Source organism: Microtus oregoni, unplaced genomic scaffold, assembly GCF_018167655.1.
Source record: "Microtus oregoni isolate MIOR12 unplaced genomic scaffold, Mior012 000026F_ref0000081, whole genome shotgun sequence".
NCBI lineage: Eukaryota > Metazoa > Chordata > Mammalia > Rodentia > Cricetidae > Microtus > Microtus oregoni.
The window spans coordinates 32,806,639-32,831,475 of record NW_024543085.1 but is presented as its reverse complement, the minus strand read 5'-3'; the positions used below and the strand labels follow the sequence as shown (position 1 = coordinate 32,831,475).

At 39.1% G+C, this 24,837-nt stretch overlaps 1 protein-coding gene across 4 annotated transcripts in view; it reads right to left on the bottom strand.

Moving 5' to 3' along the window:
• Nucleotides 1-3,099: 3,099 nt before the first annotated feature.
• Nucleotides 3,100-24,837, bottom strand: part of Akr1d1 (aldo-keto reductase family 1 member D1) — a 58,694-nt gene continuing 36,956 nt past the window's right edge. Inside the window, exons 8-10 of one of the 4 annotated variants that reach the window (XM_041675544.1) lie at nt 24,024-24,106; nt 3,628-3,651; nt 3,100-3,211 (exon numbers count right to left, since the gene is read on the bottom strand). In XM_041675544.1, coding sequence (XP_041531478.1) covers nt 3,199-3,211; nt 3,628-3,651; nt 24,024-24,106 — 120 coding nt within the window. In that variant the 3' untranslated portion in view covers nt 3,100-3,198. Of the gene's footprint in view, nt 3,212-3,627; nt 3,652-14,033; nt 14,772-20,224; nt 21,732-24,023; nt 24,107-24,837 lie in introns of those variants that run through there. The other 3 variants (XM_041675545.1, XM_041675543.1, XM_041675546.1) reach the window with 3 other exon arrangements.

The following is a 24,837-nucleotide window of genomic DNA, read 5'->3' as shown; positions in this document are numbered from 1 at the left end:
TCCTACACAGTGGCCCTGTTTAGCCACTACTGGCTGATTTTGGGGTCTAGCTTTTTCTGTGCTCGTGAAAGCTTAGGCAGTGTGGGGATGTGGGAGGCCGAGGCAGGAAAGGCTGAGGAGCTCACATCCAGTGCAGCCACTGCGGCCGCTGGCAACGGTCAAGGAGCGCGCACCCATCCCAGCTCTGCCACTGCCACTGGAGTGGAAGGCACCTGCCTCCCTCTGCCGATTGTCTCACGTGGCTGTAGAACAGTCAAGGACCTTCAAGGAGCACACAGTCTGTGATTTATACTAAAAAACTTCTTGATTTAAGCATATTTTTCAGCATTTAACCTAAAATCATATCTAAACCAAGCACATGGCTTCAAGTGCACCGTGACACCTACTGGCAGGTAACAGTTATTGCACCTACCCCAGCTGTTTAAACCATAGGTGAGATTTATTATTCTAAATATAATTCATAAGTTACTGATTTAAAAATGGCAATATGTCAGACAATCTAACTGTCCGAGGTTTCAATAGCCTTTTCACTTACACCGTGTGTGAGGTCTTACAAGATTCATATGAGGCCTCTCTACATCTCTGTTCTTATTTCTAGGGCTTAGTTTTGTCCTCGATATTTTTTTCTTAAAAATATGGTTTGACAATGGGAAAATGATGCAGTCGTTACAGACTGAATCCAGGCTTCTTAGGAAAGAAGTTGGAAATCTGAAGAAGGACAAAACCACCTTAACTAACAATTTTCAATCAGCTGAGATACTTTTAAACATGGTACAGATTGGTACAAAACTTCTTGAAAAGGAGGTCATACATCTAAAGGAGAATACAAACACTTTGAATAACAAAACTCAGTTGAATGAGGTGCTTTTAGAAGTGGTACAGATTGGTAACAAACTTTTTGAGAAAGAGATCGCACATATGAAGAAGGATACTAGGACTTTGCTAATAAGACTCGGTCAACTGAGATATTTTTGGAAAAGGTTCAGACTGATAATAATTTATTTAAAGAGATTCAACATGCTGGAGAAGGAAACAGCTGATTTGGCACATAAAAGTAATTTATTTACAGAGAGATTCAACACTCTGGAGAAGGAAACAGATGATTTGCCACATAAAACCCAGTCCAGGCAGTGGGTGCTGAAACATTAGTTGAGAGAATTCGCACTGTTGAATGTATTAATCAGACTCTGTCAAAGGGGTATGACAGATTGACTGATAGAATGTCTCTCCAAGAAGGTAATATGCATGCCATGAAGATTATGTCCAAGGATGAGACATTATCTCTATTGAACAGACTTCATATCTTGGAATCCTCAATGAGGGCATTAGAGCAGAATACTGGACAGGAGGTCCAGACATTATAAAAGGCAGTGGTAAACAGATTTGAAAAGATTGAGGAAGTTATCAATTTTGATGACCAGGAGCAAAAGGTAAAAAGGCAAAATTTAATCTTGTCAGTACATAAAACTCTCCGGGATAGCTTCCCCAGATTTTTACCCGCCTTTCCAGTAATAACATCAGAAAAAGTATCTGGCTCCAAATACCCTAAGGTTGTCAAGGAATATACATGGGAGCCCATATGTATGACTGATCTAAAAGAAATTAAACAAGCAATTGTGGCTTATGGACTACATTTTTCCTTTGTTAGGTAGATGGTCAAAACCTGGGCTTTCAGTAACAAAGCCACACCTCATGATTGGGCTCAATTAATATCAGCAGTATTAAAATGGGCCACAATTGCATTGGAGATGCTTTCTTAAAGAGGAAGCAAGAATTTTAGAGCAACCAGAAAAAGAGAAAGGAATTGAGATTTCCTTAGATCAAATTCTAGGTGAAGCACTTTACTCTTTATGATGACCACACCCTGCCCATATGTAGCACAGCTGCTTTAAAGGCTTGGGGCAGAATTCAGGAACCAAGAAAGAGAGTTGAATCATATCTTAGGGTTAAACAGAGTCAGAGAGAAACTTTTAGTAACTTTTTGCAAAGACTAACTATGGCTGTACAAATAGGGGTAACTGACCCAGAAGCTAGACATATAATAATTGAATCTTTGGCTTATGAGGAGGCCAACATAGAGTGCAAAAGGATCCTGGGCCTTTAAAGATCAGCTCAGCACCCATGGATGAATGGGTCTTACATACAATGAATGTCGAGACACTTGACCATGGTACTGAAGCTTGGGTAGGAGAAGCAATTTCCAATGGTAAGAGAAGAAATCAAAATACCAAATGTTTTAATTGTGGTAGAATGGGACATATGAGAAGGGATTGTAGACAATGGATTTCTAGGAATAATGGCTCCTCTGGGAATGACAGAAATAGGAGGAATCAGCCTTCAGGTATATGTAGGAGGTGTGGCAAAGGCCGACATTAGACCAATGAATGTAGGTCAACTAAAGATAGAAAAGGCAACCTGATAGCATTGGGAAACACCATGGGGGGGCCTCTCACAGGCCCCAGTGATGAATGTGGTCCAGTCATTCCAGGTTATACATGTCTCTCCAGGAAAATTAAAAAGTCCCATGCCTGCTGTCAAAATCAATAATAGTCTGAATGATGAGATAAATGTGGGGATGAGTCAAGAACTCTGGTAAGACAGAGGAAACATATATTCTGGGAGACTTCTATAAATGAACAAAGATCAAAGCTAAGAGTGTGTATAAATGGCATTTTTATTGAAGGCTTATTAGACACAGGTGCGGATGTAAGTATCATTACTCCAGAATCTTGGCATCTGAACTGGCCTCTTCAGGACGTAGATGTTCAATTCCTGAAAATTAGAACCCTATCTCGGGTAAGACAAAGCACAAGATGGGTTGAATGCATAGGGCCAGAAGGGCAAATAGGAAAACTAAGGCCATATATAGTCAATATTGCAGTGAATTTGTGGGATCATGACCTATTGCATCAATGGAATACCCAGATTAACATTTCTGCAGCCCCTAAAGCTTATGTTTCTGGGGAAAATATTAGAAGATATTACAGACAACAAACACCAGCCATTCGGGCTGTACCGAACACAAAGCAATTGATAGATTCCTACCTTTAAAATGATTAACTGAGAAACCAATATGGGTTATGCAGTGGCCTCTAGATGAGGAAAAGTTTCAGGTTTCAGAACAGCTGGTACAAGAGAAACTAGACGCTCTACAAACAGAAGAATCTACCAGACTTTGGAATTCTCCTGTATTTGTTGTTAAAAAAGAAATCTGAAAAATGGAGAAAGGTGACAGATCTTAGAGCTATCAACAAGGTTATTCAACCTATGAGCTCTCTGCAATCTGGAGTTCTTCTGCCCTCTCTGTTACCAAAGGGATGGCCTCTCATAGTTATTAATTTAAAGGATTGTTTCTTTACTATATCTTTACAAGAAAAAGATAGAAAAAAGTTTTCATTCACAGTGCCTACTTATAATAATTCTCAGCCTACTAGGCGATACCAGCGGACTATCCTCTCACAGGGAATGCTCAATAACCTCACCCTGTGCCAATATTTTGTAAGTCAGCCATTGGAAATAATATGTAAGCAATTTCCTAAGTCTATAATTACATGGATGACATTTTGTTATATGATTCAAACACAGATACTTTAGAAAGAATGTTTGAAGAAGTAAAGATAGTTTTACCTAGACGGGGATTGCAGATTGCTCCTGAAAAAAATACAGAGAGGAGATTATGTCAATTATCTAGGTTATAAAATAGGTTTACAAAAAATCAGGACACAAAAAGCACAAATTAGGAGAGACTGGTTATGGACTCTTAATGACTTTCAAAGATTTTTAGGAGATATTTCTAGTCGATGACTGGCTGTTGAGATAACACCTGATCTAATAATTCATTTAAACAAAATCTTAGATGGTGATAAAGATTTGAATAGTCCCAGAGAATTAACAGCTGAAGCAGAAAAGGAACTGACAATGGTGGAGGAAAAATTACAGGAGGCACATGTGGATAAGGCGAATCCAAATCTTAGCTGTATTCTAGTCATATTGCCTTCCAGAATTTCTCCTACAGGAATTTTAATGCAGAGGGATGATATTATTTTAGAATGGATCTTTTTACAACATAAACCAAGTAAAAAATTAAAAACTCATGTGGAAAAAGTCTCTGAATTAATTATAAAAGGTAGATTGAGACTTTGTCAACTAGCAGGTATAGACCCAGCAGAAATTATACTGCCTTTCGCTACTGATGAAATAAAAAAGTTATGGGAAGACAATGAACCAAGGCAAAGAGCTTGTGCTAATTTTTTGGGAGAAATTAATAGCAACTCTCCCCAAAGAGATAGACTTAACCTTATAAAGAGAACTTCTTGGATTCTTCCTCGAATTGTATGTGATGCTATACAAGTATAACTGGAGCCCATATATTTTATACTGATGCTAATAAATCAGTGAAGGCAGGTTACAAAGCAGACAAATTGAGTAAGGTGGAACAAAGCCCTTATAATTCTGTCCAGAAGGCAGAATTCTTTGTCATTCTTATGCTACTAAGAGATTTTAAAGAATCTCTTAATTAAATAGTTACTGATTCACAGTATGCAGAAAGAGTTATCATGAATATTGAAACCACTGAATTTATACCAGATGATACAGAATTGACTTCATTGTTTATCCAGGTGCAAGACATGATCAAGAATAAGCTTTGTGCTATGTACATAATGCATATCCGATCCCATACAGGTCTTCCAGATCCTCTAGCACAAGGTAATGCAGAAATTGATCAAAATATTGATTGGAAGTGTGTTGCAGGCTTCAGAATTTCATAAAAATCATCACGTCAATAGCAAAGGTTTAAAGAAAGAGTTTTCTATTACATGGCAACAAACTAAGGAGATCATAAAGAGATGCCCTACTTGCTCTTTCTATAGCCAAACACCACTACCTGCAGGGACTAACCCAAAGGGTACTCAAAGGAATGAGATCTGGCAGATGGATGTGTACCACTTTTCAGAATTTGGCAAATTAAAATATGTATACCACACCATTGACACTTATTCAGGTTTTCAGTGGACAACTGCTTTAAGCTCAGAAAAAGCTGATTCAGTGAGCACACATCTTTTAAAAGTTATGGCCATCAAGGGTATACCTGCACAAATAAAGACAGATAATGGCCCAACTTATGTCTCTAGGAAAATGAAACAGTATTTTGCCTATTAAAATAGTAAGCATGTTACAGGTATACCACACCATCCTACAGGTCAAGCAGTTATAGAAAGATCAAATAGAACTATAAATGATATGTTAAACAAACAGAAAATGCCCCCAGAAATAGATTACATAATGCTTTTTAACCTTAAATTTTCTTAATGCTAATGAGCAGCAGAAGGATATTAGATAATGAAAAAGTCTGCTGAATTAAATCAACTGGTTTATTTCAAGAATGTGCTGACATCACAATGAAAGCCAGGAAATGTGCTGTGTTGGGGAAGGGGTTTTGTTCTTTCCACAGGAGAAGAAAAACTGTGGATACCATTGAAATTAATAAAGTGATGGAGGAAGGTCATTGGTTAATTAATAAAGAAACTGCTTGGCCCTGATAGGTTAGAACATAGATGGGTGGAGTAAACAGAACAGAATGCTGGAAGGAAGAGGAAGTGAGCTCAGATGCCATTTCCTCTTCTCTCTGGGGCAGACGCGATGAAGCTCCAACCCAGGATAGACGTAGGCTAGAATCTTCCCAGTAAGCACACCTTGGGGTGCTACACACATTAATAGAAATGGGTAATCAAGATGTAAGAATTAGCCAGTAAGAAGCTAGAGCTAATGGGCCAGGCAGTGTTTAAATAAATACAATTTGTTGTTATTTTTGGGCATAAGCTAGCCAAGAGGCCAGGAGCCAGGCTGTGGGAAGAGGCCCGCAGCTGCTACTACAATAAAGGTTTGGTTTGAAGTGGAGAAACCTCTTGGAAAGGATGAAGACAGGGTTCTGTTCTTATATTTGCAGAAAAACACTCATCTTCCAAGAATTCAAGGGACCCTGGATGTTTGACTACTGACATTTGGAACAATAACTTCCCAATAAAGATCATCAAGAAAACCAAATATGTTCTGTAAGCATAAATATTGAGAATATATGTTTATATATACATATATATGTATGTATGTATGTATTTATATTTATAAATATATAGAGCTGGTTTTGGAGTTGGACACTGGCTTGGTCCCTCTCTAATTCCCAGTCTGTTGTTATGAGAAAAGTCCAGAATTTCTGTCTCATGTCAAGAGCCATGATATAGGACAAAAAGGAAAAAAGAATTTAGAACAAATCTTTACTTTTTTATGTCTATTTCTGTCTTTATCATACTTTTCATTGAATATGTATGTCTGTGTGTCTATATAAATAATGCTTAAGTTTTCCACAATGAACAATGAATTTTTCTGCAGCAATCTTTGAAGTTTCCAGGAAGAAGAAACAACAACTCCACCTGATTGATATGATGTCATGATACTGATAGAGCTACTTCAAGACCTGTTTTGGTACCAGCTGCACAAGATGGTTCCAACTTGATTAACTGAAATGGTGCACATCTTTTACAACATTCTGGCCAGACTGCCACAAAATACTCAGAGACTATTTGCAATCTTACCAGACAATAATCTTGAAACCTAACCATCATTTTACTTTCACAGGATCCCGTAGAAAGAACGTCACACCCATGACAGCTGGAAGTAATTCTAGAAGACGATGTCCCTCTCCCAGCAAAGTTTGTCCTCAGGATTAGAAACTTCATTTAGGGGTTGATTATAATTGGTATACAGTTGACGGTTGGAGGAAAATTTTAAAAGCTCAAAGATCTTTTATTTTTTTTTTTAAAAAAAAGGGGGGGGGGAGGAAATTGGATGATGGGATAATAGATTGGTTTGTGAATTATTATTTATAGACAACTACATTGGCATAGATTCTTGTACATTGATGCAAAGTTAAATAATATTGAATATTGTATGCATGCATGCATGCTTCTACCTCTGTTTAAAACATTTTTTATATATTGATATATATTTACAATATTACAGTGTGCATTTCTACCTCTAATCAAGATACTTATACATTGTTTACATTTGAAGGTCATTGTCCTCATTTATTGCACAGTTGTTTATTGTCTTAGTCTTTAAGTTATATAGGTATTAAGAATTATAGATCAATAGCCATCTATGTTTGTCATACTTATAGTTAGACTAATCAGGTTCTTTAGATACATAGAGATTATATTCTGCATAGATATATAATCTTCAACCACTTCAAAGAACTGTAGAAAATGGCATTTAAATAGCTTAGAGTTCTGTTGAATTGAGACATAATTGCTTCTGGCAGCACCGATCTATTTCTGAAAGAATGTTGAGAACGGAAGACACTCCACCTGGAGCTTATTGCCTTCTTGGCAGAACAGGCCTTTGGGAAAAGAAATGCCCATTCAACCGCTGACAAAGATACATAGTATCCATAAATGGATAAAACAGGACTGTCAAATCCTGCCAAGACAGGGTAAGATAGTTGTGAAAAGTTTCTTGCCTTTGAAAATGATCTGTCAGTCATTTTAGGTCTTAGCCAAAGTTGGTTGCTTCAGCATTGCAAATGAGACTTTGGGTAATTGTGCAGGCAGCCAGTTGTCTCTGTCATTTGCTGCACATTTTGGAAGTTGCTTGATTGCACTTCCTGATTACTCAAGTAATATTGTTTCCCTTCTCAGATCTTTGATGGGGTTGAAGATTAGATAGCCGTAGTTACCTTCCTCATGATTTAGCCAAGCTTAATTCTGATGAAAGATTTATACTCCTTGAAATACAATGTTTAGTAAAACTTTTGTTATGTGTTCCTTGCTTAATATTGTTGATATTGTTTGTAATTTTATATTTGGTATCTGTTCCTATTGTATATAGTTGTATTGGGTTTGGATCAATCTTGTTTAGACAAAAGGGGAAGGTGATGTGGGAAGCTCTGTTAACCAATTACCTTTAAGAAGTGAAATCTAGTTAAGGTGTGGCTTCCTGGATCCCAGGAAGAAAACTGGGAGGGACCAGGTGCTTGCTCTCTCTTTCCGGGTGATTCCTACCAGACTCAGCGGAACTCGGACTTCCCATTCTTGTGGCGTGAGTTTCCCCTTATAACAATTAAAAATATAATTGTTTATCTTTAAGCTGGCCTGATTATTTCCTGAATTGAGCAAACAGCTACAGCCATGGGGTTGTCTATGATCTTCGCTGTTGCTGCACACAGACATCATGTTGATGTCCAGGATGCAAGCTGCCACTGAGGGCCCTGAGGATGTCTGTGTTCCTCACGACTACCAGAGACCATGTGGATGCCTGTGGTCTTTGCTGCTACCTAAGGTCATGTGTATGTCCACCTTCCATGCTGCTGCTGGAGGCCGTGTAGATGTTCAGGGTCTGTGCATGCCACTAGCACCATGTTAGTATTTGTGATCCTTATTGCTGGAGAGGGCCATGTTAGATGTGGATGTCCGTGGTCTTGCTGCTACCAGAGGTCATGCTGAGGTCCATAGTCCATGCAGCTTCCAGAAACCATATGGAAGTCCATGACCCCTGCTGTCGCTGACTGTTATGGGCAAAGAAGCTTCTGTTGTTGTGGTATTGATGACCCCAGACTCATAATTAAGAATGAGAGACATTGAAGGTTTCTCCAACATCCTTCCCCCAAATCCCCCTCCTCCACCACCACCACCAAAAGAAGTAGTAGTCTAGACAGGAAGCCATTGAAGAGTCTTTAAAAATTGTGATAAAGATGCTGAGGTGTAGCTTTTCACAGTTGATGGCTTCTGGCAGAGTTGGAGTAGGATGGGTTGGAAAAAACTCAGTCATCTTTAAGGGGCTGACATTGGGAGTTTGATCATGCTCCATTGAGTATATGGGCAACACAAATTGTGTTTGGTATATTTAAAAAAAAATTGGAGGTCAGGGAGGCAATAAAGGTGGAGGGTGGACCTGGAAGGAATGGGAATCAAGTTTGATGGGGTGCATTGTACTAAATTCCCAAATAACAAAGGAATCATTGCAAATATCTTTCTAAAATGGGGCTAGAGAAATGTCACAGAGATTCAGAACATCTAATGCTCTTCCAGAGGATCCAAGTTTGGTTACAAGAACCCACACTGGGCAGCCTACAACTATATGTGACTTCGGCTCCAGATTTTCTCTTCTAGCTTCTTCAGGTATCTGGACTCATGCACATCCTCCCATTTTCACACAGACACATATGCATATGGATATAAATAATTGAAAAAATAATACGAAATATTTTAAATATAAAATATTTTTAAAAGATTATTTCTATGGAATAGTTCTTTTGTACACTGTGAAGATTTGCCACTGGGATTGGTTTACTAAAGAAGCTGACGAGTCAATAGCTGAACAGGATAAAGCTAGGAGGGAAGGGCAGAGTCAGGAGTCACCAGCCAGATGCAGAGAGAGCAGGAGATGAATGTGCCATGCTAAAAAAGATACTGACACATGGCAGAGTATTAATAAGGAATATGGGTTAACTTAAAATATAAGAGCTAGCTAATAAGCTGGAGTGGTTGGTTGAGCATTTGTAATTAATATTAAGTCTCTGAGTGATTATTTGAGAGTAGTTGCTGCAGGACAGGAAAATTCCACCTACAGATCATATCTTGCAATGTTGCCTAGGCTGTTCTTAGATTTCTGGATTGAAATAAAAGAGCCTCCTGATTCAGCCTTCCAAGTTGCTGGGACTATTGGCACATGCCAAGATCCTGAATTTTTACTGTATTTATCCCTTCAGATATGAAGCCTGTCCATCCTGATTTCTATAATGTCTGGGCTAGTTCACATACCCCCCAGCATTCATTCTTATTTGTTTTGTTAATGGCTGCCTTTGGGGAGGTGAGGGTAGGAAGGAATATAAATGCACTTTGGATTTGCATTTCTCTGATTGCTAGTGAGGTTAAACATATTTCCCAGAGTTTCTTGGTCATTTGTCTTTTGAAAACTGACTGTTCATTTCATGAGCCCATTCACTGAGTTCTTTTTCTAGCTATTACTATTGTCAGATAGGTGGCTTAGAAAGATTTTTCTACCGCTCGGTGGCTGTCTCTCCACTTGATTGATTGCCTGGCTCCTTTATTGTGCCGAAGCTTTCCAGTTTCATGAGGTCCCATCTGTCACTTGTTGATATTTCCTGAGCCACTGGATCTTACTACCAAAGCCTTCTCCAGGGTCTCTATCTTGAACTGTTTTTCATATTTTCCCCTGGTAGTTTCAGCTTGACATTAAGGTCTTTGATTTATCTGGCATTGGCTTTTTTTTTACAGAGACAGAGAAAGGGTTCTAGTTTCATTCTTGTACATGTGGATACCCAATTTTCTCAGCATAATTTGTTGAAGAGGTTGTCTTTTCTCTGATATATATTTTTGACATCTTTTTGGAAAATCACTTGGCTGTATATCTGGGTACCTCATATCTGGGTCCTCTGTTCTGTTTGATCAATCTATGTATCCATTTTTTGCGTTAGTACATGCTGATTTGTTACTATGGCTTTGTAGTATAATTTGAAGGTATCATTGGGACCAGATAACTTGTTGAACATTATCTAAATAGGGGAGTGAGGATTAAGAAAGAAAGAAAGAAAGAAAGAAAGAAAGAAAGAGACAAAAGACAGAAGATAGAATCGGGAGGGCTCTCAGTGAATACTGCAGTGGCCTCGAATTTATTTCTTATACCGCGTTTATACCCAAAGGAAAAAAGGGAGGGCAAAAGACTTCCCTATGATTGTTCAAGGAAAAAATAAGTGTAATCACCTCCTTAATTCTCAAAACATCTAGTAACCATGCCTTTTGCCAATCATCCTGTTATTTGGCCTTGAGGAGCAAGACATTTAGGTCCATGTCTTTGGCCAAACATTCTGTTAACTGGCCTTGAGGATCAAGAACAAATTTGAACTCTCTGACTTCAAGGTAAGTGGAATAGAGTCATTGTGGGCTCCCACAAGGTACGGTGATACTTCCAATACTATTCAGTGTGTGCGTGTGTGCATGTACATGCAAGTGTGTGTGTGTGTGTAAGCATACATAGGCACATGTGCACGTGTATGTGTTTGTATGTGTATGTAGGCCAGACTTTGACATCAGGTACCTTTCTGTGGGCCATCGTGGGTATACCTGTACAAATAAACACAGATAATGGTACAGCATATGTTTCTAAGAGAATGAAACAGTTTTTTGCTTATTATAATATAAAGCATATTACAGGTATACCAAACAATCCTACAGGTCAGGCAGTTATAGAAAGATCAAATTAAACTATGAAGGATATGTTAAACAAACAGAAAGGGACGGAAAATATCCCCAGAAATAGATTGCATAATGCTTCATTAATCTTGAATTGTCTTAACACTAATGAGAAAGGAACAACAGCAGCAGAGAGACAGTGGATAATAGAAAAAAAACATCTGAATTAAATCGGCTGGTATATTTCAAGGATGTGTTGACCTCACAATGGAAACCAGGAGATGTGCTACATTGGGAAAAGGGCTACTCTTGTTTTCACAGGAGAAGAAACGTTATGGATACTATCAAAATTAATAAAGATTCAGTTTGAAAAATAGAAATCTCTCAAGAAAGAGAAATGATAGCTGATCCACAGAGGTGACAACCATACAGGTGGTAAGGAAACCTCATAAGGGTTGGGGCATGGTTCTGTTCTTGTCTTTGCAGGAAAGTACTCATTCAAAAAGTCAAGAGACCCTGGACATCAGGATGCCTAAAGAGGAAAAGATAATTATCCAGATAGGATCACCAAGCAAAGAGAATTATGACTTATGAGGATAGGTCATCTGAGGGTAAGAATCTCTGAACATAAACTAGAATAATAGTCATGACTCACTTAACAATCAAAGCTGCCTTTGGAGTTAGACAATAGCTCTGTCCTTCTTTAAATCCAAGCATGTCGTTAAAAGAAAAATTCAGGGTTTCTGTCTCATGTCATTTTTTAGTTTCACAGGATCCTATAGGAAGAACATCACTCCCATGAGAGCTGAAAGTAATTCTAGAAGATGATGTCCCCTCTCCCAACAAAGTTTGTCCTCTGGGTTAGGGACATTAATTAGGAGTTCATTATAATTGATATAGCATTGTGGGTTGGAGTGGAAATTATGTAGGCTCAGGGATCACTTTTTTAAAAAAAAATAAGAGGGAAATTGGATGGGATGATAGATTACTGTGAATTTACAATAATAATAATAATAATAGTGAGTAATAGAGTGAATACTTGTGAGCTATTATTTATAGGCAATTTACATTGATATAGATTCTTGTATATTGATACAAATTCAAATTATATTGATTATGTTCCTACAATATTTGTACACCTAGGCAAAGTTATTTCATCATATTATATGCTTGCATGCTTCTACCTCTGCTTAAGACATTTTGTATATGATGCAATTTTAGGATATATTTATTATATTGCACTACACATTTCAACCTCTGATCAAGATAATTATACATTGTTTTATTGTTCTCATTTGTTGCACAGTTGTTTAAAGATTGTTTAATATTATAATATGAAGTCTTAGTCTTTAACCTATATAGGTATTAAGAATTATAGGTCAACAGTCATCCATTTTTGTCATACTTATAGTTAGACTAATCAGGTTCTTCAGATCGAGATTGTATTATACATAAATAGGTAATCTTCAACCACTTCAAAGAGCTATAGAATATGGCATTTAAATAACTTAGGATTCTGTTGATGTGAGACACAATTGCTTCTGGCAACCGATCTATTCCTGAGAGAATGTTGAGCACTGAAGACACTCCAATTGGAGTTTAATTTTCTTCTTGGCAAAACTGGCCTTTGGGCAAGGAACTGCCCATGCCATGACCACTGACAAAATGCATGGTGTCCAGACTAGACAAGCAGGATACAAGAAAAAAGACTGTCAAATCTTTCCAAGACAGAGTAAGACAGTTTTGAAAAATCCTTGCCTCTGAAAACGATCTGTCAATTACTCCAGGCCTTAGCTAAAGTTGGTTGCTCCAATGTTGCAAATAAGACTTTGGGTGATTGTCCAGGTAGCCAGTTGTCTCTGTCATTTGTTGCACATTTTGGAAGTTCTTTGATTGTACTTCCCGCTCACTCAAGTAATATTATTTCCCTTCTCAGGTCTTTGATGGGGTTGAAGACTAGATAGTTGTAGTTACTTTCCTCTCATGACTTAGCCAAGTTATTGATAATACAAGATTTAGACTCCTTAGGATAGGATAATTATTGAAACATTTATCCCATGTTTCTTGCTTGATATTGTTTATGCTGGTTGTAATTCTAATTTTTATACTTGATATTTGTTCTTATTGTATGTAACTTTGTATTAGGCTTAGAACTCTCTTATTTAAACAAAAGGGGGAGGTGCTGTAGGAAATCCTTCAGTAGGTAGCCTTGAAGTTGCCCACCCACTTGGGTGTGGCCTCTTATACTATAAATACTTATGTAAAGCACGGCTTCCTCTCTCTCTTCCTGATGCTGGATTTGGTTGCTGTTCCCAGTTTGAGCAGAGAACTGTGATCTGTGAGCGTACCTACCCCTAAATAAATAACCCTTTATTATACTCAGTTCTGAGCTAGTGTGCAATTTCTTTTTAGCATCCATATTCATCCTCCCTAGTTGTTCCCTATTTTCTAAGACAAAGTCTCTACACAAGGAGTTCACAGGTTCAGGTCAGCAGACTGGCCTGTGAGCTCCAGAGATTGGCCTCTTCTACCTCTCCAGCACTGGAATTTTTACACGGGGGATGGGGATCTGAACTCAGGTCCTCATGCTTGCACAGCAAGCACTTTAGAACCCAGCCGCCTCCCTAGGACCTCTCTGCTTCCCAGCATTATTCCTTTGGCTTAGGGCTATGTTGAGTATCAGAGTTCTTCAGTGCTGTTTTTCTAGCTCTCTTTTTTACTCCTTGTTGGAGACAAGGACTCTCTAATTTGCTGTGGAATTGTTATGGAATAGTTAAAGCAACATTGGTGTTTCACTGATAAAATCATGAAAAAGACAACAATCTCTGATTCCGAGTATTAAAACATTTTAATTTACACCAAGAGTTATCTTGTTAGGATTGTAATATAAGCCTTTTCCTGTGTTTGTTTGTTCTGTCACTGGTTTCTTTGCTTTCCTCAGGCCAGTGTTAGGAGGATAATAATGCTTATGCATGACAAAGTCATAATGGACTGGCCCTTTTGTAGCTCCACAAACCTCTTTAGTGATAGATCTCCTTGTTTCTGACTATGATCATTGCCTCCCTTTCCTTCCCTCTGTAATTGCATGCTTGCAGGGAACTCTGCAATCAGCTTCCCTTTGTTGTTGTTTTTCTTCTTCTTCTATCCTGTGATTCTTTTTTTAAGGTTTACTTATTATGTGCATAGTATTCTGTCTGTATGCCAGAAAAGGGCACCAGATCTCATTATAAATGATTGTGAGCCACCATGTGGCTGCTGGAAATTGAACTCAGGACCTTTGGAAGAGCAGCCAGTGTTCTTAACCCCTGAGCCATCTCTCCAACCCCTATCTAGTGGTTCTTTAAATTTACCCCAGTGTTTTGTTTGTCTATCAGATTTAGCACTTTATTTTCTCCAGGTATTCTGTTCTCTTACTTGTATTTTAGGTATATTGCTGTGAGCTGCCATGTGGATGTTGGAAATAAAACCCAGTCTTCTGAAAGAGCAACCAGTGCTCTTAACCACTGAGTCATCTCTTCAGCTCCCAGATGGAGTATTCTAATTGATTAGAAAGGAGGAATTTTTACCCTGCAGAACAAAAAAAAAAAAAAAATGAATATCAGTACCCCTCAGAGGTGTGTGTGTGTGTGTGTGTGTGTGTGTGTGTGTGTGTGTGTGGTGGGACAAATGTTTTTGAATGCAGCTCTTTAATAAATTATCTGTTCTCCAGCAACGCCTTCCCCTTCTCTTGCTTTCAGGACATTGTCTCATGTAGCACCGGCCAGTTTAAAACTCAGTTTATAGCTAAAAGCAACCTTCCTGATCCTCCTGCCTCTACCTCCCAAGTGCTCAGATTACAGTTGTGTGTGATCATTGTTATAATTTTAGAAAAGTGCCAGGAGAGAGAAAGACACCATGCAACAGAACTCAGGTAGAGAGGGTTTTTTGTTTTGTTTTGTTTTTAATGGGGGGAAGTGAATAGGAAAGAGGAGGGAGAGGAGAAGGGAGACCAGCCTCTGGATACAGGAACAGCAGAAGACAAGGGAAGGAAGAGAGACAGAGAGAGAGAGAGAGAGAGAGAGAGAGAGAGAGAGAGAGAGAGAGAGAGATGGGAGGTGGGCAGGGTCCTTTTAAAAGGGAATGTAGTGAATGTGCACTGCAGATGCCTTTAGTGGCTGCAACTGAGGATGGATCCTGTCAGAACCCCAAGATCAGGCCAGTACAGGTGCCTGAATGCTCACAATCATGTCTTGTTCTATGCAGTTCTGAGATCCAACCTGGGGCTTTATGCATGCTAGGCAACCAATCAACCCTCCACCCCAGCTGCCTACCAGTGCTTCTAGTTGACTGTAAGGCTGGAGCATGTCTAATCGTGCCCTTATATTTGAAGCAGTGATTCCTGTGCATTTTAGATTACAGTTTCTTTCATTTCTTTGCCAATTCAGTTCCTTTAGTCCTTGAAGTTCCGAATGGCAGCACTCCCTTTTTTAATTCAAGAGGTGACATAGATTTGACCTTCTTAATTTGCATAGTTATTTCAAGGAATCTGTGTGTGGGGGTGAGGGGAGTAAATCTTCATCTAAATGTACTCTCTGTCCCCATCTTTTGATAGCATCCTGCTATTCACTACAGTAATTTGCTCTTAATGTGCCAAGGAAACACTTTATAATTTTTTCTTTTTGCATTTACTATTTTTATTGGGATTTATTTATCCATCTGCTCTAAACTCATATACTAATGTGTGAAACCCATTGTCTTAGTGAAGAGTTTCGGTTGCTGTGAAGAGACACCACGACCATAGCAACTCTTATAAAGGAAAACTTTTAATTGGGCGGGGCTGGCTTACAGTTTCAGAAGTTTAGTCCACTGTCTTCATGGTGGCATGCAGTGGACATGGTGCTGGAGAAGGAGCTGAGAGTTCTACATCTTGATCTGCAGACAGCAGAAGCAACTGTCTATCACACTGGGCATGGCTTCAGCGTATATGAGACCTCAAAACCCACCTGCACAGTGACACACTCCCTCCAACAAGGCCACACCCACTCCAACAAAGCTGTGCCTCAGAGCAGCCCCACTCCCTAAGGGCCAGCACTCAAACACAGAAGTCTATAGGAGCCGTACCTATTCAAACCACCACACCCACCGTTAGTTTAATAACCTGCGAAAAGATAAAAGGCACAAAGAGGCATGGATAAACAATGAGGGATGTTAGTTTTCTTTTGTTTGTTTGTTTGTTTTGTCAAAGTTGTTTAGTCTGACAAGTGCTCATTTTTCTTGAACTTCCTCTATCCCCTGTGAACTGATTAACCAATCCCCTCAGATGTGAAATTGTGCTTCCATCAAAGGGATGAGATAAAGTCACCTCCTACATCAGTGATAAAAAAAAAAAAAAAAAACCAAACTATATAGGTTGAGTGTGCTACTCAATAGCCAGATTTAGGTCATAGCTCACCTTTTTTTGCAGAAAAGGAATTGTCTTCCTTTCACTTTGTGTGTTCCTTTGTGCTACACTGATATTATTCTTTTGCAGAAGATGGGATGTTTACATTAAGCACGGTGGCAATGAGCCTCAGTGGACTGATGTTCACTTACATACAATTAGCTGAAATCACGGCATGGGAATGAGTGTATTTTAACATCTATTAAGAGCTTGTGTTAGCAAAGCGTCACAGCCTCTGCCTGACTGGCATTTGGGGCTGGATAATTGTTGTAAGAACTGATAACTGAAAGGTATTTAGCAATTCTTTTGCCTCTGCCTCCTCATTCCATTTATATGTGCCCCCAGCCCCAGTTGTGACAAGCAGTCACAGACACTGCCAAATGTCTTCTGGAGCAGGCTGGGACATGACTGCCCCTAGTTAAAACCAGGGCAGTAAAGGAATTAAATCACTCAGTGTGGCTTCTCCAGTCTCAGAGGTAAAAACTGATAACACATGACAATACGTCCACTCTATCCAGCTCAAGACTTTAGGACATACTTCAAATTGTCCCGACCTCACAGTAAGAAGACTAATTCATGTTGTTATCTGAGCTCAGCATGACTATGAACCGAGGAAGATAAAACTTTCATATTGGAAATTAAAATAAAATAGCTTGCAAATAGCTATTAAATATTTACTACTTTATTTATTTTTATTATGTGTATGTGTGTATATGTCTGTGTAAGTTTATGCCATTTGTGTACATATGCCTGAGGAAGCTGGAAGAGGGCACTGGATCTACAAGAATGGGAGTTACAGGTAGTCGTGAGCTATCTGATGTGGGTGTCATCTGGAAGAGCAGGAAGTGCTCCCAGCCTGTGAGCCATCTCCCTAGCCATCAATAAACATTTATTAATCAAAAATTAATTAAAATAGGAGTTAAGGAAATGCCTAGAAAGAAAACGAAACACTACATTTGTAAAATCTTAACCACAACAGTACTTAGAAAAATTCACTGTGTTCAGTGTCTATATCACTAAACAAGAAAGAAAACCAAACTAAAAACTTTGGTCAAAGGGGTACTTAACCTAAGAAGTGAGGATACTGTTGGTAAGCAAAGAAAAACGGGAAAAATATGAGAATAAGAAAATTAAGTATGAATGAATGGAAATACAGAACAGGTTATATTTTTTTTCTTTTCTTTGTAAATTTATTCTAGGTGAAACCCAGAAAAAAAACAAGAAGGAACAAAGAACTTGATTAACCGCAAATCAATTGACAGCAAACTTGTAAGACTAAGAATAGAAAGAAAAAAAAGGCTATGGTGTAGGAAAATTAGCAGCCATTAAGGAGTAACAATGGAAGTGCTGAAGTCAGATCTTTGTTGTGTTCAGTGAGGCAGCCCAAGGAGCCAGCCAAGCACACAAAACATGTGTTGCATAAATTTGCAAATACACGTTTCCTATACCATAAAATAGTAGTATATTGTGAGAAAAACATGAATTTGCAAAATTGGTCTTTGATGAAAAAAATATATAGACTCTCAATACACAGATACAAAATTCTGAGGCAAACATCCATAACATGTTTTTACATTTATTATTATTACTTTACTTATTTATTTTTTGTGAATATGTATCTTTGTATGTGCATGCTTATATTTGTATTTGTCGGAGGTCAGAGGTCATTGTGAAGTACCATTCCTATTCCCCAGTCCTCTACCTCATTTTTGAGGCAGGGTCTCTCACTGAATCTGGAACTTGATAATTCAGCTAGATTAGTGGCTGGCCACCAGCCCTAAAGATCCACTTGGTTTTGCTTCCCCATTAGCAGGATTTGTTCTGCAGGTTCATAGTGCTATGGTAATGGAAATTGAATTCCAGTCCTCATGCTTACCTGACAAGCACTTTACTAACTGAGCCATTTCCTCAGCCTTGAAAATGCTCATCTCTTGATCTCAAGGTCCTGTAGGGTGTGATGGTTTGAAAGAAAATCACCCCTAAATGGAATGGCACTATTAGGAGGTGTGGCCTTTTGAAGTAAGTGTGGTCTTTTAAGGAGACAGGTCTGATAAGGATAGAAGAAAGGGGCTATGGAACCTGCCTCTTCAATTGAGGAAAGCCACTAAGTCAGGCATGTCTCAGGAGTATTGTAATGGTTTAAGTAAAAATGCTGCAGGTTCCCTGAGGGGCACAGTGGCACAAATGCTGCAGGTCCCTGAGCAGTGGCAGGTGGTGACAGGCAGTGGGTAGTGGGTCCCAAGACCACACTGTATGTTCCCAAAGTGGTGGCAGGCAGCAGGCAATGGGTCCAGAGAACAGTGAGTCCCAGGCAGGGTTGGCTGCAGCAGGCCATGAGTTCCAGGCAGGGAGCTGCGTGGTGGGTGAGAGACCTTGACTGGGCAGACAGTCCCATAAGGAGAGACAGATGGATGGGCATGCCATGAGATCATGCTGCAGGTCTCCGAAGATGACTGGTCCTGGGCAAGGAGCCATGGGCAGGTGAGAGACAGAGACATGGATAGGCACACCATGCAGAGTGAGGTTGGATATTTATTCAGTGGATTACAGAAGAGGAAGGGGAGAAAAGCAAAGAGAGAGAGAGAGAGGGAGAGAGAGAGAGAAACAGAAGGGGGAAGGGGAGAAGTGGGGAGGGAGAAAGAAGATACCAAAAACTGCCTCTTTGAGAGAGAGATGAAAAAGAAGAACTCAGGTTGGAAGCTGAAGATCTGCTTGCCTTGGCAGACAGGGAAGGGAAGTGGACGTAGCTTGTCTCTTAAAGGAACAAAGCAGACCATTACAGGCATCCCTGAATGAAGGCCTAGAGAGGCCATTGTATAAAGCTGTGAAGTTGAAGCTTAGATTTTTTGGAGACCCCAAGATGCTGCAGATGCCAGAGCTGTGGGATATCTGCCAAGGAAAGCTGCTGGCAGGGAATGGAACCAACCCAAGAGAAAGCAGTGTGTTGCTGTCAACAAAGTTGAAAGGAGCTGGAGATCTGAAGAGCACTTTGATGTAAGACATGGAGATGCAGAGTTTGGAGTTTGCCAACTGGTTTTCAGTTTTGCTTTGGTCCAGTGTTTCCTCACTATACTCCCTTCCCTATGTTTTGGAATGTTAATGTATATCCTGTGCCTTTACGTGCTGAAAGTACATAATCTGCTTTTTGATTTTGATTTTACAGTGGATTACAGTTATGAAATCATCACATGAATCTCAGAAGAGACTTTGAATTTTAGACTTTTAAATAAGTTTGAGACTATTAAATGAGACTACAGGGGACTTTTGAAGTTGGACTGAATGAATTTTTTGTTTTTGCATTATTATATGCCTACAAGACTTTGAAAAGGGAATGGAATCTGACAGTTTGAAAGACAGTTTGACAGGTGCAGGCTTCTATTGTTTTTTTCCAGTAAAATTTCACAGATATTGCTTAATTGCCCCTTGTAATCATGTATGACAATTTATCTACAGTACTGCCAACCAGGAAAATCGACCCAAGTTTTGAGTCTTGGTCTGATTAGCCACTTAGGCAGAGTAAAAACTCAACCTCAGGCCCTTTTCAGTTTACTTGGATGAAGATGCTTCCTCCAACCTTAGAAACAGAACAGAGATAATGTAGTAGAGCAAATCATCATACTTTATTAATTATTGTAGATAAAATATTTTCCACAGAACAGCATTGTTGACATTTACACTGAAAAAAAGTGGTTCATGAAATCACATTTTTAACTCATAATTTGTCAAAAATGTTTCTCTTTGGGCAATTTAATTTTATCTATTGTTATTGGAAGAATATGATATTTGAAGAATTCTACCCATTGAAAGTGATCTAATATAAACAAATATACTATATTTTTCTAGTTAAATTAAAAATAGGTACAGTTGTAATTATTTAATTTGCTTCTCAAAAATTTACATATAGTAAAATTATTCATATTCTTTTAGAACTTGCAACTTCATCAAAATTCAGAGAGCTACCCCAATATATTCTTAAGCCCTTGTAAAAGTAGTTTTTAAAGACCATATCTTCTAATATTTCTCAACTCCTCCTTTAAAACTTCATTCATTCAAAATCACCATCTCTAGGCCATTTAATGACAAAAAGCTTGAATTGTATCTGTTGGTTGTTTCTAGTCACCTTACATAATGGTTTTCTTGATGAGTATGGGCAAGAATGATTTATAGTAGAGTACAGTATGACTTTCCAGTCATGTGGTGGCTCAGGCCCTTAAAAATGTAATAGAGACCAGGGGTTCAGAATTAAAGTCCAGTATTGGTTGCACAGCATGTCTGTGGGCAGCCTGGACTACATGAAACCTAGTCTCCACTCCCCACAACCCTGAGCTAGAAAGAATTGAAGAAAGAATCAGTGCTTTCTATCCTTCAAGCATAGTAAAAGCTGATTGGGCATACTAGGTGGGAACAAAGGAGAAAACAAAATCATTATGGCTTTGCTGATCATTCCCATTCCTGCCCTCACCAGGGTCTCCAACATGCCAGGTAAGCACTCTAGTAGAGCCCAACAGCCCTTGCCCAACCTGCTATATGTTTTTTCTTTAAGACTTTTCTAGACTTCTGGTTCTCTCTCTACTCAAGGTGCATTAATCATTATTTGCATGTGGATTTCTGTCTTGGGTGTGTCATCTTGCAACCAATGACCCAAACCGGGTCAAGATCATGGTCAGCACCTGGAAGCATGCCAGATACAAACTTCTTTGTTGTCCTGCTAAAGGCTAAGCAATGCAGACTTCCTATGATAGTTTCATATTCATGAGTCAGACTTTGCTCTTATATGCCACTTTTGAAGTAAAGTTTAATGTTCTCCATCAAAACCTAGAAGACATTGATCTAAAAATATTAGAAAAGCATTTTTCAAAGAACTATTCAGGCAGATTTAAATCTTTTTTTCTTCTTCATCAGAGCCTATTTGAGTTCATACTACACAAAAGTTAAGCATGGTGTGTTTTATTCAGCTTCATCTGAGGATAGCCAGACCCCATTTATTTCCATATTTGGAGAGGAGGATTACCCAGCTCAAGATCCTGAATGAGGGAAAAAAACTGTTTTGAAGAACTGTCTGTGTTCAGTATTCGTCATAAAATGGGTATTCAGGATGGTTCTTCCACCTGCCAAAACAATTCCCCAAGAGGAAGACAATTTACTCTAATGGTGGAACAGCTGGGTTGCCAACATCCTTTGAGAGGATCATTCCCTTTCCCTTTCTGTTTCTAGTCCTTTACCTTTTGTTCCCTGTGTTTCCTTCTCATCTCCTCTTAAGGCAGCACCTTACCATGATGTGAACACACACCCAACAGGCCAGGAAAGGTTAGTTGCAGCTACATTATTTCACCAGAACAAAGCAAGATGAGAGTCTTGTCTGCCTGTACTTAAATTCTGTTACTATTTATAATAATGATGATGATGGACCTATCTCATACTGTTTGTAATAATGAACATGATGATGATGATAATGATGATGATGACCCTACCTCTTAAATAACAAAGGCGAAAATGGCCATAATAGTCAGGAGTGCTGTGCGTTTCTGTCATAGAACATAAGCAAGATTTAGCTCTCTGCAGCTACCACAAAAATATAAAACAAACAGGGCTCTTCAATATCAGAGGTCAACAAAATAGCATCAGGGAAATATCATAGCCCAGGACCTTTCAAAGACACATTTTTAAAAAGTTAATGGAGCTTAATCTTGTATCACTTTGTTGATTTTCTAATTGTTTTTCTGCCCAAATGAGTCATATTCCCCCTAGTATTGCTGAAACTGGTATTAACTATTTCAAATGTGAATCAAACGATGCTGTTAGTAAAAGAAAATCAATAGGATGGTAGATTCAGTCCATATTATTATCTCTTCTGAACTTAATGATATTTTTTAAGTAGACTAACATATCTTCAAGAGGTATTGATTAGCTTACAGCTTAGTTTCCAGCAAACTGTCATGTGTATTTGTGTTTTCTTACTGTGCTTTGAGGCTGGGTGGTATCTTTATAGACTAAGCAGTGTTCTCCCTTGGAAATTCACATTAAGGAGATGTTTTATCACAGCCATTCAAAAAATCAATACCAGGCCATCCAGGATACTTTCTGACTTATGAAAAGTACCGAGATCAATTGTGTTCCAACTCTATGCATTATCTTAATGGGTGCTAAGGAGAAGACCAAATAAAGAAAGTGATGGCCAATATGATTTGAGAAATCAGAAAAAGTAATGGGAAATGATGAAGAACCAAAAAACATGTGTGCATACATATACACATTTGACTATCTGTGTGTAAGCCACACCAGTTTTAGTTTAAAAGGCCTACAATGTTTAGGTAACAGAGGGTTACTTTGGTGTCTTGGCTGAGCTTGACAACATCGTTACATGGTGTACAAAAGTCTCATAGATAAGGTAGCTGATAGACATAGCTTAGATAGCTAGCTCCTTTTTAAAAGATTTATTTTATAATTTTTTATGTGTACGGGTGTTTTCACTTCATCTATGCCTATGTACCATGTGCATGCCTAGTTCCAGAAGAGGGTATCAGAATCCCGAGAAATGGAGTCACAGATAATCATAAGCCACTATGTGGATGCTGGGAATTGAACCCAGGTCCTCTGGAAGAGCAACCAGTACTCTTAGCCACTGAGCCATATCTCCAGCTCCTATTTGTTTATGCATTTATTTTTGAAGACAGGGTCTTCAGTATGTAGCCCTGGCTGGCCTGGAGCTCATTAGGTAGCACTAGCTAGCCTTGAACTCACAGAGATCCCCTTGTCTCCTGAGGGCTGGAATTTAAGGTATGTACCATCACACTCAGATTATTTATTTAGTTTTATTTATGTGTATGTGTGTGTGTAAGTTTATGTGTAGCGTATGCATGTAGGTACCTTTGCAGGCCAGGAGAGGGATTTGGATCCCTTGGAACGGAAGTTGTTGGTGATTATGAGCTGCGTGCTAAGGGTGCTGACTGAACCAGGTCCTCAGAAGAGCAGCAAGTGTTGCTAACCACTGAGCCATCTTTCCAGCCCCAAAGCCCTAAATTTTACAGACAACAAAGTATTTGACTAAAACTTCAGGTTTGTGCTCACGACCTGATATTCCTTCTACACTATAGGAGCGGGCCTTTCCCAGAATTTTTTAAAAATAAATTTGCTCCAATTTGCGTATAGCTTTGATTTTTCGTCAGAAGTAAACAATATTCTTTCAGAATTTGTGTTGTGGCTGTAGCAGGTGTAGCATGAAGGGTTAACTCTCCTTGTCTCCACATCATGCCTTAGCTAAGACCCAGGTATGTCTACTATTCAGAACACACTGCTTATCCCTCACTTTGGTGATCTATGGGCTTGGGTAAGGGTGCACAGGAGCCTTCTTGGTTATCACGTGACAAGCACTACCTGAGTAGTGGTCCTGGGACACTTACATGAGCAGCTCCACAAAGCGGACATTTTTATTCAAGGCTTCAATGTCCTTCATTTCTTCTTCAGTGAGAGAAAAGTCAAAGACCTGAAACAGCAGGAAGAGAAGACAGAACCTGTGATGATGGGTCAAGCTTGGAACCAGGGAGTGAAGACAGCGAGGGTGCCCCTCAGGTGGGGCTCTCTGTAGGAGAACCAGCACCTCTGAAATTGTGCATGTGGAGTGCAGCAGAGCGGAGGATGGGGGGACAGCTTGGCCTTCTGCTCTGACCGTTGTCTTGGAGGCAGTTCTGCTTGGGATCACTCAGACTTACTGAACAGTGTGCGTTTAAAACACCTATTGTTCCATGTGTGAAGAATTATTTTTTCACATAAAATATTGGATGCTTTTTATTCTAGACTATTGCCATCTCACACACTGAAAAAGTATTTCCTAGTATTTAAATCTGCTTATTCTTTTAATAATAATAATAATAATTTTTTGAGACAGGGTCTTGCTTTGCAGCTCAAGCTGGTTAGGGACTTGCTAGGTCTCTCAGGTTGGTCTCTGCCTCACAATCCTCCTGCTTCAGCCTCCTGAGTGTGGGGATCATGAGTGTCTTCCATTATTTCAGCTTCTCTCGTCGGTTTCTGTTGCAATCATTTCCTTTCTCTATTTCTCAGACGTGTTGATCGAGTGTGTGTATGCATATGTGTCGGCACACGTGTGTCAAGGTTCACATGTGGAGGTCGGAAGATAACCTGCAGGAATTGGTTTTCTCCTTCCACCATGTGGCCTCTGGGGACTGGACTTAGCTTGTCAGTCAGTATTTATTTCTT